General features: G+C 31.9%; 1 protein-coding gene across 2 annotated transcripts; it reads left to right on the top strand.

Annotated features, from left to right (window-relative positions):
• The first annotated feature begins 7748 nt into the window (after positions 1–7748).
• Positions 7749–14172, top strand: jdp2b (Jun dimerization protein 2b). 2 transcript variants are annotated; one of them, XM_073816887.1, is made up of 4 exons: positions 7749–7873; positions 10518–10717; positions 11063–11167; positions 13476–14172. In XM_073816887.1, the coding sequence occupies exons 2-4, from the start codon at positions 10523–10525 to the stop codon at positions 13662–13664; spliced, it is 489 nt and encodes a 162-aa protein (XP_073672988.1). In that variant the 5' UTR covers positions 7749–7873; positions 10518–10522; the 3' UTR covers positions 13665–14172. The 2 variants fall into 2 exon arrangements, with proteins under 2 accessions (XP_073672988.1, XP_073672989.1); XM_073816888.1 differs by having other exon boundaries at positions 7785–7873; positions 10521–10717.
• The last annotated feature ends 2571 nt before the right edge of the window (positions 14173–16743 follow it).

Below are 16743 nucleotides of genomic sequence, written 5' to 3' on the forward strand. Positions count from 1 at the left end.
AACAAAGAATGGTTATCAAAATTAGGAAATGTGTGAATTTCTTTCTTTCTTTGTGACCCTAGACCACAAAACCAGCTGTAAGTAGCAATAGCCAAAAATAAAAAAAATAAAAATGGATGGGTCAAAATTATGGATTTTTCTTTTATGCCAAAAATCATTAAGTAAAAATCATGTTCCATTAAGATATTTTGTAAATTTCCTACCGTAAATATATAAAAGCTTAATTTTTGATTAGTAATGCATTGCTAACAACTTCATTTTGACTTTAAAGGCAATTTTCTCAATATTTTAATATTTTTGCACCCTCAGATTGCACATTTTCAAATAGCTGTATCTCGACCAATGGAAAGCTTATTTATCCCGCTTTCAGATTTTATAGAAGTTTCAATTTTGAAAAATTCACCATTACAACTGGCTTTGTGGTATAGGGTCACATTCATTTAATCAGAATTTAAAGCCTCTCTTTCAAGCATGCACGAAAATGAACGCATCACTTCGATTATAAATCGAAAACATTTAGCCACGTTCATTATCCTTTCACCTAGTACCGCGATCCAGCTATTTCTAAGGTGGTATCTGTGTAACGACATTCACCCACAACGATTTGTCACGGTCGGAACGTTCTCTCTACGCCTGGGACGCAACGTAGAGCGTCTGACGTCACTGCGTATTTGCACGCATGCATTTTTTTTTGCTCTCTCGTCGTTGTACTTCCGTGCCCATGTTTGGTAATAAAAATTGATCTGTTGTTCTGCCTCTATGGAAACAGCAGAGTAGTGTTTCACCAATGAAAGTTTTCCCGGAAGATCTGGTAGAGAAAGAGAGGGGAGCGGAGCTCTCGGTATGTTACGGGGACTGTTTTGTATTTTCAAGGACTTCATTTGGGTATCCAACGTACATTTTAAGTATTTACACACCTCCATATGTAACGCAGAACAATCTGTTGTTATAAAATGGCCACTGCTTTGTTGCAAAGTTATAATAATTGCGATGTAAACATTGAAGATACTAACTTTCGCAGTTTAGTATCTGCAAAAGCAATGTCAAACACAGCGTGCGTTTCATTTGAGCTTTTAAACTATTTTTTAAACTAACTTTTTAAATTAAGCACTACATATAAGAACTGAATTAATTCTAGCAATGTATTTGCTTGTGTTTGTTTGAGTCCAAAGCTACATTTTGCAGTTTAATAGTAAATTATTTTATCAGCAATTTTACTGAGAAGTTGAACTCTAAAACTCACTTTGGAAGTGTAACAAATGTGTATATATACCAAAATAAGAATGATCATACAAAATGTGTTTTTTTTTTTTTATTTAGTACTGACCTGAATAAAATATTTCACATAAAAGACATTTACATATAGTCCACAAGAGAAAATAATAGTTGAATTAAAAAAATTACCCCGTTCAAATGTTTGCATACACTTGATTCTTAATACTGTCTGTGTTGTTACCTGAATGATTTTTTTTTTTTTTTTTTAATAGTTGTTCCTGAGTCCCTTGTTTGTCCTGAACAGTCAAACTACCCACTGTTTTTCAGAAAAATCCTTCAGGTCTTACAAATTATTTGGTTTTTCAGCATTTTTGTGTATTTAAACCCTTTCCATCAATGGCTGTATGATTTTGAGATTCATCTTTTCACACTGAGGACAACTGAGGGGCTCATATGCAACTATTACAGAAGGTTTAAACAGTCACTGATGCTTCAGAAGGAAAATGAAGCTGTGTACATTTTTCTTATTTGCCCTCAAATTTACCCTGATCTTCAAATTCAAAAGGTTTTCACCCCTGACTCTTAATGCATTGTTTTTCCTTCTGAAGCATCAGTGAGTGTTTGAACCTTCTGTAATAGTTGCATATGAGTCCCTCAGTTGTCCTCGGTGTGAGAAGATGGATCTCAAAATCATACAGTCATTTTTGGAAAGGGTTCAAATACACAAAAATGGTAAGAAAACAAAAACAAAGAATGTGTGGGACCTGAAGGATTTTTCTGAAAAACAGTGGGTAGTTTGACTGTTCAGGACAAACAAGGGACTCAACTAAACAAATTATTAAATAAAATAAAAAAACAGCTGTGGATCATTCAAGTGACAACACAGTATTAAGAATCAAGTGTATGTAAACTTTTGCATGAGTCATTTTTATAAATTTAAGTATATTCTCTTGTGGACTATGTAAACATCTTTCACATAAAATATCTTACTCACGTCAGTACTAAATAAAAAAATAACATGCATTTATTATCCCTCTTATTTTGGTAAAATAATTAACATTTTGCAGATTCTGCAAGGTGTATGTAAACTTTTGACTTCAACTGTATTTACTGCATACTGGAAAGAAAAAAGTTTAGAAAGAGTTTTTTTGTATGTACAGTTTCTTTTACAGTATTTAGTATCCTTACAGGTTTTTGTAGTTTTTTTCCAAGTTTAAATTAACAAAAAAAATATTTATTTTTCAGTATGATCTTTAAACCTTAATGTGTCACATGACTATTTCTTTATTGTTTTCAATTAATTATTAAATTATTTTCTACAATTGCTTATATTATAACATGTCTCAACGTTCACCCGTATCATTGCTCCATAATATGAGCAGAATGAAATCTGTCCTGTGCTGGCAATGTTGACACCATGTTCTTGGCACAAGCACAATATAAACATAATGTAGGCCACTTTGTTAAAGTGCGAAAAGATAAAAAAAGGGAACCTGATAGACAGACAGACAGTCTATTCACGTTCAGCTTTTGATTAGTCAACATGTGCCCCGCTAATGATTCAACTAGCCGAAATAAAATTATGTCGACAGGACTTCTTCTTTTTTGCATGATTCAGGTTGCAGATTTTTAGCATATATTGAAGTTTATAGTCAGCCGGATGTCTTGTGTGTCGGATGTTCACAACTTTGTTTTTCTTCTCATACGTTTGACTTAATTTTTTCAGATGTTAGTGCATTGTGTTCAAGTCTGCAAGCTCATTTTTATTAATACAATAATGAAATTAAATGACGGGCAACTATCATGCACAAAGGAACTTTTTTTGAAGTATTCAGAGACATTATAAACCCACCATATTTTGCTCTAGTAAATCTTTTGCAAATGCAATCAAAAGTACTTTATAAATATAACTGTTGCAGTTTGAAAGCACTGCATATTGCTGATACTGCCGCATTATCTCATGTTTGTGCATGTGAATAAACGTGCATTGGTCATTTGTGCATTTCCAAATGACTGTATTTCCGATTATATTATGTTTCCAGGTCAGAAATGGGCTTTTGTTTGGAACAATGTCTGGTCTCCATTTGGTATAAGTTTATCATTGTCTTTAGTTTATTAATATGATCATGAAATGCAGAAGTGTTGTACTCAGCATTGCTCATCAGGATCTGAATTTGAGCGTACAGCCGCTGAAGGAGGAATTGAGCTTTAATCATGTCTCGTCACGTTTCATGGCTTTTTAACCTTATGCCCTTAAAATTGTAAAGAAACGTTTGCATTTTTGCACTTTTGTGTGATAACTCATTACATTAAGCCAAATATTGTCCATTAAATGTAACTTAAGACTGAATATTCCAGGCCTTATGTATCCTGATGACTCTTCTGATGATACAACAGTGCTGTCGGATAATAAATGTGGAAGAGGAAGTTTGTCTGTGTGTCAGAGGTGAGCCACAGAGGTGATCATGTCTGCGGTCGGTCAGTCTGTCTGTATATTTCAGCGCATGCCGAAATATCCAGGTTGGATTGTTTAATCATATACATAAGCATACCCAAAGATTCAAAAGAGAGATGGTCATTAAATGCTATTTTATTGGATGATTTATTGGATGTATTTATTGATTTATTGCAACAATTGTGGAAATGATTTTATTACTTCAGATGCATTCAGTTACTTGGACCAATGGTCAGTTGCATGGTTTATCTGATCACAGAATGCCATAACTGGCCAGCTATATTTGTTTTGGGCACTCAAAATGATTTTCCACTGCAGATTTTATTGAAACTGAAAGAGTTCAGCTACATTATATCATCTGCAGTAACTTTTAAATCACTGTAACACTGTATAGAAAGTTAGTTAGAAACTCATATACTGCAAAGTTTGTTAAGTAACTGCTTGTTGATATTGCATAGACATGTAAGAAACCGAAAGCATCCTGAGTGTTATATAACAGGATAATGAGTGCCTTTCAAGCTATTTATAGTCATATTTTCTCTTGAGCATATGGAAACGCATTTAAGCAGCTTTGTCAAATGCACCAACATCTTCATAAAGTATTTAGACATTTTAGCCACACATGAAATTAATGTTTTTGCATAAGAAAAAGTCAAAGAAAGTCCCTGTAATGTGCTCAAATAATACCAATTTCTCTTCCCATCTTTTTCATTACATTAGTTTTACTTTTAATCTTCTTAACATTAAAGTATGAGTTCAGTTTCCCTCAAGTTCAAACAGATGTTTTAGCAGAGAAAACCACAGGTGCAGTTCACACCTGCGTTTTACAACCACAAACCGTCATAAGTATTTTATCTCTATTTCCAGTACTATAGTTGTTGTTGTTTTATCACTTTTGCAAAATTTTCTGCTTGAAGCGTACTTGTGTTTCTGTAAAATAAATTGATATTCTGTTATACTTATATTCTGTATTATTCTATATTACTCAGTAATTTAAATATAAACTTCTTTATAGAATATTTGTTTAATAGATTTTTTATTTTGTGACATAGCATAGGTCAGGGTTTTCAAATTGAGGGCAGTGAATAAGTTGAAAGATAAAAAGTGTAAAACTGTAAAAATAAATGGGGTAAACTAAGCAAGCAGATACAACTGATTACATTTTTTTTATGTAAAACAATAAGTGTTATATAACAACTAATATAATAAAAATAATAAATAAATAATTTGTAAATAAATACATAGTTGTTTGACAAATAATACAGTATAACAAAAACTATTTAAAAAATGAAGGATTTCATTTTAAACAATTTTTTGTCAGAAATTGCAACATTTCACAAATAGTTACAGAGAAATGGCAACGAGAAATCAGAAATTTAAAGGAGAAGGACTGAGATTTTTCTTGTAAAGCATAGTCCTAAAAACAGCTAAAACCTGCCTTAGCTAGTTTTAACTGGTCTTGCCTGGTCATAGCTAGTCTGCAGACTATTTTTTAGGGGTTTGGTCACTTTCTTTAGCTGGTCGGGCTGGGAGACCCGCTGACCAACCAGCTAAAACCAGCTTGGATAGTCTGGGATATCATCTTGACCATCTTAAACCAGCTAGAACAAGCTTAGCCAGATTGGGATACCATCTTGACCAGCTGGAACCAGCTAAAACTAGCTTGGCCAGTCTGGGATACCATCTCGGCCAGCTTAAACCAGCTAAAACTAGCTTGGCCAGTCTGGGATACCATCTTGACCAGCTAAAATTAGCTTGGCCAGACTGGGATACCATTTTACCATCTTAAACCAGCTAAAACCAGCTTGGCCAGACTGGGATACCATCTTGACCAGCTTAAACCAGCTAAAACTAGCTTGGCCAGTGTGGGATACCATCTCGACCAGCTTAAACAAGCTAAAACTAGCTTGACCAGTCTGGGATACCATCTTGACCAGCTAAAACCAGCTTGGCCAGACTGGGATACCATCTTGACCAGCTTAAACCAGCTAAAACTAGCTTGGCCAGACTGGGATACCATCTTGACCAGCTAAAACCAGCGAAAACTAGCTTGGCCAGTCTGGGATACCATCTTGACCAGCTAAAACTAGCTTGACCAGTCTGGGATACCATCTTGACCAGCTAAAACTAGCTTGGCTAGTCTGGGATACCATCTCGACCAGCTTAAACCAGCTAAAACTAGCTTGGCCAGTCTGGGATACCATCTTGACCAGCTAAAACTAGCTTGGCCAGTCTGGGATACCATCTTGACCAGCTAAAACTAGCTTGGCCAGTCTGGGATACCATCTTGACCAGCTAAAACCAGCTTGGCCAGACTGGGATACCATCTTGACCAGCTTAAACCAGCGAAAACTAGCTTGGCCAGTCTGGGATACCATCTTGAACAGCTAAAACTAGCTTGGCCAGTCTGGGATACCATCTTGACCAGCTTAAACCAGCTTGGCTAGACTGGGATACCATCTTGACCAGCTTAAACCAGCTAAAACTAGCTTGGCCAGTCTGGGATATCATCTCAACCAGCTTAAACCAGCTAAAACTAGCTTGGCCAGACTGGGATACCATCTTGACCAGCTTAAACCAGCTAAAACAAGCTTGGCCAGACTGGGATACCATCTTGACCAGCTTAAACCAGCTAAAACAAGCTTGGCCAGACTGGGATACCATCTTGACCAGCTAAAACTAGCTTGACCAGTCTGGGATACCATCTTGACCAGCTAAAACTAGCTTGACCAGTCTGGGATACCATCTTGACCAGCTAAAACTAGCTTGGCCAGTCTAGGATACCATCTCGACCATCTTAAACCAGCTAAAACTAGCTTGGCCAGTCTGGGATACCATCTTGACCAGCTAAAACTAGCTTGGCCAGTCTGGGATACCATCTTGACCAGCTAAAACCAGCTTGGCCAGACTGGGATACCATCTTGACCAGCTTAAACCAGCGAAAACTAGCTTGGCCAGTCTGGGATACCATCTTGGCCAGCTAAAACTAGCTTGACCAGTCTGGGATACCATCTTGAACAGCTAAAACTAGCTTGGCCAGTCTGGGATACCATCTCGACCAGCTAAAACTAGCTTGGCCAGTCTGGGATACCATCTTGACCAGCTAAAACTAGCTTGGCCAGTCTGGGATACCATCTTGACCAGCTGAAACCAGCTTGGCCAGACTGGGATACCATCTTGACCAGCTTAAACCAGCTAAAACAAGCTTGGCCAGACTGGGATACCATCTTGACCATCTTAAACCAGCTAAAACCAGTTGACCAGCTAAAACCACCTTGGACAGTCTGGGATACCATCTTGAAGAGCTTAAACTAGCTAAAACCAGCTTGGCCAGTCTGGGATACCATCTTGAAGAGCTTAAACTAGCTTGGGCAGTTTGGGATACCATATTGACCAGCTAAAACAAGGTGACCAGCTAAAACCAGCTTGGAGAATCTGGGATGCCATATTGACCAGCTTAAACCAGCTAAAACCAGTTTGGCCAGTCTGGGATGCCATCTTGACCAGCTTAAACCAGCTAAAACCAGCTTGGCCAGTCTGAGATGCCATCTTGACCAGTTTAAACCAGCTAAAACTAGGTGACCAGCTAAAACCAGCTTGGCCAGTCTGAGATGCCATCTTGACCAGTTTAAACCAGCTAAAACTAGGTGACCAGCTAAAACCAGCTTGGCCAGTCTGGGATGCCATCTTGACCAGCTTAAACCAGTCAACCAGAATAGGCTTTTGCCCTAATAGGGATATAGTCTTTGTTTATTTATAAATTAGTAAAAACATTTTTTCATTGTATAAACAAATGTAATAATGTAAATATCTTTCAAATAATATTTTACAGATAATAGAATCTTGCAGATGTTTTTGCGCAGTTTGATTCGTTTTTTCGTGGGTCGAGAACTGAAACTCGACATTTCCTGAAGCTTCGGTACAGAAAGATAAACAAATGATCTCGTCATTCTCGAGTTGTTTGTGTTTTGATGGGATATCCCAGGTTCAGGGATTCCCGAGCTGCAGTGTTGTGTGTTGTTTGGTTGCTAAGGGGCGGCGCCTGTCTCTTTTCTCTCTTATTTTTATAACGTCTGCTGGCGTCACTCCGGAGAGTTCCGCATTCCACAGCGCCCAGCGATACATAAACGCGCTGATGCAACGGGAACAAACGCGCAAACGAGCTGAACGGACGAACAACCGCCAAGTCTCAGCACCTAACAAGTAAGTGCTTTATTTCGCTGGCATTATCACGTTTAATCACAGAAGAAAAGAGTAGAATTAGACAAGACATCAGGCGCGTTTTAAAGGTCGAACATACGGATTCAGAAACTGCTGCACTTCAGGTGATTTCATATTTATATAGAGACAGAACTGCATTGACAGCGCGATATGATCAAACCTAGAGATTATGTTTGTGCAGCAGTGATGTCCTGAATGTATTTTCTGTAACAGTTAGGTTATTTACTGCACACTAAAGTACATTATGTACCGTACTTTAACTGTATTTTTGTGTACTGTTTTTTTTTTTTTTTTTTTTAAACGGCTGCATTAGAGTCTATAAATATGTTAAAATTATAGAATAAAGTTATCTCTATTTTTTGAATATCCAACTGTTTATATCAGGGGTCCCAAAATTGGATGATGGTCCTATTTGGTCTAAAAGTTTCAGACCCTCGTTTGAATGTCTAGACAGTGTCAGAGAGTATTATAAGTTAGTCCTGCTACATTTTCAAATGCACATGTTTTATAAATGTATTTTATATTTTTTAACATGTTATATTTGTACTTTAAAAATTAATTTGTCACACTATTCTGATTGAATTCAACTGCAAAACACCTATAATGTTTGTAAAATACTAAGCAGTCACAGCATTTTTTGACTCTTCAACTAGTCAAATACAAATGCAAAAAGAAAGGCTAAATTGTCTCCATGCAAGATATATTGCATAATTTCAATGTTAGACATCTCCACATCAATAAAACAGAGTTTTTCTAAAGAACCGTGAAGAGCGTATAGCCAGAAGCTGTTGTGAATGCCTTCAGAAGTTTTTCAGGACAGAAACATGTTTGACTGTTACATAATCTCGTAATGGCCTTCACAGACAATTCGCTAGCTGTTTTAAGCCTCTGTTTTAACATGCGTAGGTGTTGTTTGTGCTCTTGGGAATCTTGAAGTTTTCCTGTAACTCTCTGAGAAGCAGATTTACATGCACATTCACAGACTTTGCGTTCCTCTCATGGAAACCTCATTATTCTCTGTGGCTTTCCACTGGAGACAATACGCATGTCGACCTATCAGTCCTTATTAAACTTATTCCAAAGCTTGTCAAAAACTTGTTAAAAGCACAATAACTAGTGTTTTCTTTAACCCTCGTGTTGTTTTCCAGTCATTTTGACTCTGAGAGGACTTTCGTTTTACTAAAAGGAGTTAGTAAATTGGAGACTACTTAAACTACTGGCTTTGCTTAAACAGGTTATAACAACTTTCTAAAACAAAAATTTGATCATTTTTGCACTTTTTAGGATTATGTAGTCAGATATTATTATATAATGAGTATCGCTTTTAAATGCATTATTATGCTCAGCTTATGCATCTCAGTTTTTAATTAAATATTGCAAAAAAAAAAGCAAAAGTAATGCTTTTCTTCACACAGAAACTGAGTCCTACAGTCAATCATTTCCAAAAAGAAACACAAAACCTTGGAAACAAAAAGAAAACAAGTTGACAGAAATATTGAATTCAAGACTTTGAGAGATTTACAAAAAATTTTGATTTTGAGAGGACTTTTGTTCAACCAAAAGTGCTGGTTAATGTAATTGCATTGGAGTAAAACATACTGGCTTTGCTTAAACAGGGTATAACAACTTTCTAAAACATAAAAATGTGATTATTTTACTTTTTAGGATTATGTAGTCAGAAATTATTGTATAATGATTATTGCTTTTTAATGCATTATTATGCTCAGCTTATGCATCTCAGTTTTCAATTGAATATTGCAAAAAAAAAGTGCAAAAATAATGCTTTTCTTCACACAGAAACTGAATTGCAAGAGTCAGTAAAAATTTACAAAATTTTTTGATTTTGAGAAGACTTTCGTTTTACCAAAAGTGTTGTTTAATGTAAATGCATTGTAGTAAAACCCACTGGCTTTGCTTAAACAGGGTATAACAACTTACTAAAACATAAAAATATAATTTTTGCACCGTTTAGGATCATGTAGTCAGAAATGATTATATAATGATTATTGCTTTTTAATGCATTATTATGCTCAGCTTATGCATCTCAGTTTTTAATTGAATATTGCAAAAAAGTGCAAAAATAATGCTTTTCTTCACACAGAAACTGAATTGCATGAATTAGTAAAGATTTACAAAATGTTTTGATTTTGAGAAGACTTTCGTTTTACCAAAAGTGCTGGTTAATGTAATTGCATTGGAGTAAAGCTCACTGGCTTTGCTTAAACAGGGTATAACAACTTACTAAAACATAAAAATATAATTTTTGCACCTTTTAGGATCATGTAGTCAGAAATGATTATATAATGATTATTGCTTTTTAATGCATTATTATGCTCAGCTTATGCATCTCAGTTTTTAATTGAATATTGCAAAAAAAGTGCAAAAATTATGCTTTTTTTTATTTACTCAGAAACTGATCCCAGTGCAATGGGTCCCACAATCAATCAGTTCCAAAAAGAAAACAAGTTGACAGAAATATTGAATCCAAGACTTGGCGATTATCTAGCATAATGAGAGATTTACAAACATCTTCCAGATTTCCAGCCCAGTTAACGCTAATTGCATTTGCATTTGTAAATGTAAATGATGAGCAGAAAAACTGACTATTCTCTTTTTCTTTCTAAAGCAGCAATGATGCCAGGTCAAATCCCTGATCCATTAGTGACGGCCGGTTCTCTGCCCAGTGTGGGTCCGCTGGCTGGCATCCCCGCCACAACCCTTACAGACCAGTTCAAACTAGCAGAGCTCTACAGCCTCGGTGCGGTTCTGTCTCCTCTCATCCTGAACAGACACGCCAAGAGGCCGTACGACGTCATCAAGGGTGAGGTGAGAACAAAACATTTAACAAGACATTTAACACCAACTAACATTAAAGGACAGTTTCTGATTGCATCTGGCAACTCAAATCGCAGAATTTGCAAAGTGCATGTTAAGAAAATGCAGAGAGCTTATTTAGTTAAAAACAGATGTGCAACAGTTGAAGAAAGTGAAACTGATGTTCTTTTGTTCGTGAGGCGCTTTGAAAGTGCTTTATTGTCTGGTGAAGAGTGACACCTGCTGGACACAGTCGTTTTTGTGCATCTGCTTATTTTTGTTAGTTATGATTTGTTTTAGGTTTATTATGGTTCAGTTTATCCTCAAAAGTAATATATTTGAATTTTCTGTCCACAGGGAGATGACAATGATGATCGCAAAAAAAGACGGCGAGAGAAAAACAAAGTTGCAGCCGCTCGCTGTCGAAACAGAAAGAAGGAAAGGACCGACTTTCTCCAGAAGGTGAGTTAGAAAATGTACAAAAGCCACTGAGGAAAAAGAAAAAGGAGTACAACTTTATTTTACAGTGTTCGTGTTTCACATATTACATTTATCTAAAAGTTATTTTATATATCTTTTGTTAACAAATTCTGTTTGTAGAACATTCACATTGTAGAACTATTTAAAATGAACTTTAATACATAATTATATTTTTCAAACATTTAAAATTACATTTTATTGAAATCTGATACTTGTGTAATTATGCCTGGCATTTTAATGATTTTCTTTTACATTTTTTTATCATATTATTGAGAGTGAACATGGGATATTATGTGTAATATTACTTTAATAATAATGTAATATATTAGTATAATAAAATAAAAGTAATATTAAAGTAATGCACTGAATAAAATACTAAATATATAAAAATAATAAATAGATATGTAACTAAATATGCAATATTTTAAAATAGTATAAAAATAAATGATATGTTTCAGTAATATAAAAATAATAAATCTTTTAAGAAAATAAATATTATAATATAAAATAAGTAATTTTCAAAATCCAAAATTTTAAATTTAATGTAACGTCATATTATTAAAATGTAATAATTGTGTAATTATTATGCATGCCGTTTTTATGAAATTACTACTTTTTCCTTCATTTTTTATGATATTAACTGAGATTGCATGGGATATTTGTGCTTTGTAGAACTATTTAAAATAAACTTTAAATGTTAAAAATAATAAAAAATAAAATATTAATATGATAAGCTAAAACTATTATTAAAATAATATAATAATAAATAATAGTTTAAAATAATATAAAAATATATATACATTTTCTGAAATATAATAAGTCCTATAATAAATAAATAATCTTAGTATAAAATACTAAATATATAAAAAATTTAAGTAGATATGTAACTAAACACACAATATTTTAAAACAATATATACAAATAAATTATATTTTTCAGTAATATAAAAATAATAAATCTTTTTAAAAATATTAGAAAATAAATCATTTTAAAATAAAATAAATATTTTTTATTTAAAATTGCATGTATCGTAATTTAATTTTAAAAAATGTAATATTTATGTATGCCATTTTTATAAAATTTATTTTTTCTCTTTTTTTATGATATTAACTGAGATTGCTTTTAAAAATAAAATTTTCACATCATAGAACTAGTTAAAAAAATACAAAAACATAATTTTATTTAAGAAAAAAATATTTAAAATGTAAAAATGGATACCTGTGTAATCATGCATGCCATTTTAATATATATTTTTTATTCTATTAATTGAGAGTTAACATAGAGTATTTAAATATTATTTTATAAAATTAATTTGTCAAATTGCAAAACATTTTTTTTTGCAAAAACTAGCGAAGGTTAAAAAGTATATGATACTTGTACAATTATTATGCATGCAATTTTTATTTATTTTTAATTATATTAACTGAAATTGCATGGGATATTTGAGCTTTAAAAAATAATCATGGACATACAACTATTTAAAATAAACCTGTGAAGGTAAAAACAAAACATTTTTATTAAAAATGTCATTTTATGTAAAAAAAAAAAAAAAAATACAATTATATTCATGCAATTTCTATGATACTAAATGAGAGATTACATTAAATATTTGTGCATTTTAAAATGAAATTATTTTTATGGTATTAACTAAGATTGCATTATAAATGTGCTTTTAAAAATAAATTTTTCACATCATAGAACTACTTAAAAATAAAAATAAAAACAATTTTATTTAAGAAAAAATATTTAAAATGTAAAAAGCTGTGAAGGTAAAAACATTATTAAAATGTCATTTTAAATAAAAAAATATATATTAGTATTTATGCAATTTCTATGATACTAAATGAGAGATTAACTACCTTAGTAATAATATTTATTTTACAACTTTTTATTTATTTATTAACATTGTTTATTAGTATTACTCTGTTGTTAGTAATGGAAATACCAGAGCTGTCACATGAATTCACACAACTTTTTTTTTTTTATATATATTTATACCATATGTACATCGACTTAACATACAGTAGTCACCACTAATAAGCTACTAAATATATTGTAGTAGCCTACATTTTTTTTTGTACAGCTGCTTTGAAACGATTTGTATTGTGAAAAGCGCTATACAAATAAACTTGAATTGAATTGAATTGAATTGAACTTTTCTAAATGAGCAGTAACATGACCACTGTAAAATAGTGTGACTGAAAAATCAAAGTGTTTTTTGTCTCAACAACTTCATAAATGTGTGGTGAGGCAGTATAATTAACCAAACTCTTTCTGTTTGCTCCTCTAGGAGTCTGAACGGTTAGAGATGCTGAACTCAGAGCTGAAGTCTCAGATCGAGGATCTGAAATCGGAGCGACAGCAGCTGATCGTGATGCTCAACCTGCACAGACCCACCTGCATCGTCCGCACAGACAGCGTCAAAAGCCCCGAAAGCGATGAGCATGTGCTGGACCAGCGGTCAGAGCAGTCCGACTGAACACCACACACAAACACAGAGCCCAGAGGACAACAGATGCGGTCAGGACACTTGTACAGGAACAAGATGAAACGGCAGGATGTTTATTGTCAGACAAAATAGTCTGGGATTATAACCTGGGAATCTTGTCAGTGTCCCTGAGATCATCCAAAAGGCTCACAGACTTTTGACACGCGCTTCTAAAGCTGCAGGTGTTGAGAAACACATCCGTCTCTCAGTTGATCTGAATGAATCACGCGATTGCTCTTGCGGCCTGCAGATGGCGCTGTCTGATAAACTGTTCACTGACGCTGGCGTCAACATGGACCGATTGTTTACAGTTGTTTGCATTGACCATCAATTATGTATTATACTGTTTATTGTATGTTCATTTTTATTGTGCCATTATATGATATGGTGAATTGTATGAGTTTTATGCTCAGGGTGTCTGTTGAACGGACACTTTTGTTACCAAATAATGTTCTATGTTACATGGAGGCACATTAAAAAAGCCAATTTTTCAAATACAGCTTTACTCATTCATTCCTTTGCTTGTTCATTGATTTTTTTATATTATTTTAAAATGTGATTTATTTAAAAAAAAAATAAGATTTATTATTTTATTACTAAAAATATATTTAAAAATATATTATTATTATTTTAAAATATTGTGTATGAGTTGCATATCTATTTACTATTTTTATATTTTAAAATATGATTTATGTATTTTTATATTTTTAGTAATTTTAGTTTTAAAAGATTTTGTTATATAACTTATTATATTTCAGAATATTTATATTTTTATATTATTTTAAAAGATTTATTTTTATGTTACTTTAAAAGATTATTATTATTTCATATTAATTTAATAGCACTTAAAATATATTAATATAATATAATATTATTTTGATTATTATTGTTATATTATTTTGTCAGTTATGATTTGCTTAGGTTTATTATGGTAGTACAAGTACAAGATTTATTATTTTTATAATACTAAACAATATATTTGTATATTATTCTAAAATATAGTGTATTAGGTACATATATCTATTTACTATTTTTAGATTTTAAAATATGATTTATAATTTTTATATTTTTAGTATAGTTTTAAAATATTTATTTATTATATAATTTATTTACTTATATTTCAGAATATTTATTTATATTTTTATATTATTTTAAAATATATATATTTTTTATGTTACTTTAAAAGATTATTATTATTTCATATTAATTTAATAGTACCTTTAAAATATTATATTAATATAATATATTATGTTAATTAATAGTTATATCATTTTATTTATTTTTCATTTTAAAAGATGTAAGTACAAGATGTATTATTTTTATATGAATATTTATTTATATATTCTTATATTATTTTAAAATAAAATATATTTTTATGTTACTTTAAAATATTATTGTTTCATATTAATTTAATAGTACATTTAAAATATTATATTAATATAATATATTATGTTAATTATTAGTTATATAATTTTATTTATTTTTCATTTTAAAAGATGTAAGTACAAGATTTATTATTTTTATATTACTAAAAAATACATTTTTATATTTTAATATTACTTTAAAAGATTACTAATTATCATTTCAATTTATTTTTATTCATTTAAAAAGTATTTTTATATTATTTTTTTATATTTAGTATTGTTTTAAAAAATTGTTTATTATAGGACTTGTTTATTTACTTTCAGAATATTTATTTATATTTTATATTAATTTAATGTTACATTTATATTAGTATATTAGTATATTAATATATTATAATATTATTTTAATTATTATTCTATTTATTCTTAATTTTATATTATTTAAAAATATCATTTTTAATATTACTTTAAAATATTATTCTATTTTATATTATTTTAATATTTTATATTATTATATTGATATAATATATTATTATTTTGTTTATTATTGTTATATTATTTTATTTACTTTTTATTATATTTATTTATTTATTTATTTTTGTCTATATTATCTATTTTTATTATAATATTTATTGGTTATTTATTTACTATTTTTATTTATTTATTTATTTTCAAATATCATTTATTTGGGTCAAGCATCCCCTTGAACCTACAGAGGATATGAGGTTTGGAGAATGGATTGATTTTATATTATTTTATTTTATTTTTTACCTTTTTACATTACAAATATAATACTTGCATCATCTTTTTTTCTGTCTTTTTTTTTCACTAAACTCTGTTTGTGGAAAGTAGATGTTGTCACTGAGAAATTAACAAAACCAGGTTATTTCCACTGAGGTTTCAATTGACTTACAGTTGTTTTCCATTAATCCTGTTGTTTCCTCCTGTCAGAATTTTGTCAATTTAATACAATTTGCCACTATCATACATAGTACAATGTCCCCAAAATGCATTTAATATACTTAAGACATACGTATTTAACAATATATAGTATATATAGCATATGTCCAAAATATAATTTGAATGGTTACTCTATTGGTTTCTCATTTGAAGTGTTTGGCTCAAAAAGCATGGATTAATCTGTCGTTTTAGGGCTGCTTTGTAATTTGTAATGAAAACAGCTGAAAGGCGTCTTGAGTGGGCTGCTTGTTGTTTGTTCATTTTCTGTCTTTAGTACTTTTTGTCACGTCAGATTTGGGTTGATCAGCTTTCTTGAGGTCTGGACTCAGACTTTCTCGCTCTGAAAGCTGCTTTGATCAAATGTCTGACCTTCTGCTCAGCAGTTCCAGCCTTTTAAAAATGCGTCTTTTTGGCAGAACATGTTTCTCACGTGGGCGGTTGTCAGAATCTGCTCCTCACCCTGTTTCTCCAAGCGCATGAGGGAAAAAAAAGTGTTGGTCGGGTGCCATTGAGTCCTACCTCAAGAACTGTGTGATTTCAACAGGCAGATCTCAACAAAAACAGCTCCGAACCACTCATGAAAGCGACCGCAATGACCTAAAAACACAAATCACAAATCCAGCTAATCTTAAAGCCCGGCTCACACTACAGGAGTTTTAGCCCGATTTTGCCCCGATTTTCCCCTCCCGAGAATCGGAGCAAAAATCTTGTCGAGCACCTCGATCGGCCCCGATGTTCGGCGCAGA

This window comes from Garra rufa, chromosome 13, assembly GCF_049309525.1.
Source record: "Garra rufa chromosome 13, GarRuf1.0, whole genome shotgun sequence".
Classification (NCBI taxonomy): Eukaryota; Metazoa; Chordata; class Actinopteri; order Cypriniformes; family Cyprinidae; genus Garra; species Garra rufa.

Coding starts and splice junctions, on each gene's coding strand:
- jdp2b (XM_073816887.1), top strand. CDS start 10,523: ATGATGCCAGGTCAAATCCCTGATCCATTAGTGACGGCCGGTTCTCTG. Junction 10,718..11,062: donor ACGACGTCATCAAGGGTGAG/GTGAGAACAAAA, acceptor TTCTGTCCACAG/GGAGATGACAATGATGATCG. Junction 11,168..13,475: donor GGACCGACTTTCTCCAGAAG/GTGAGTTAGAAA, acceptor TTGCTCCTCTAG/GAGTCTGAACGGTTAGAGAT.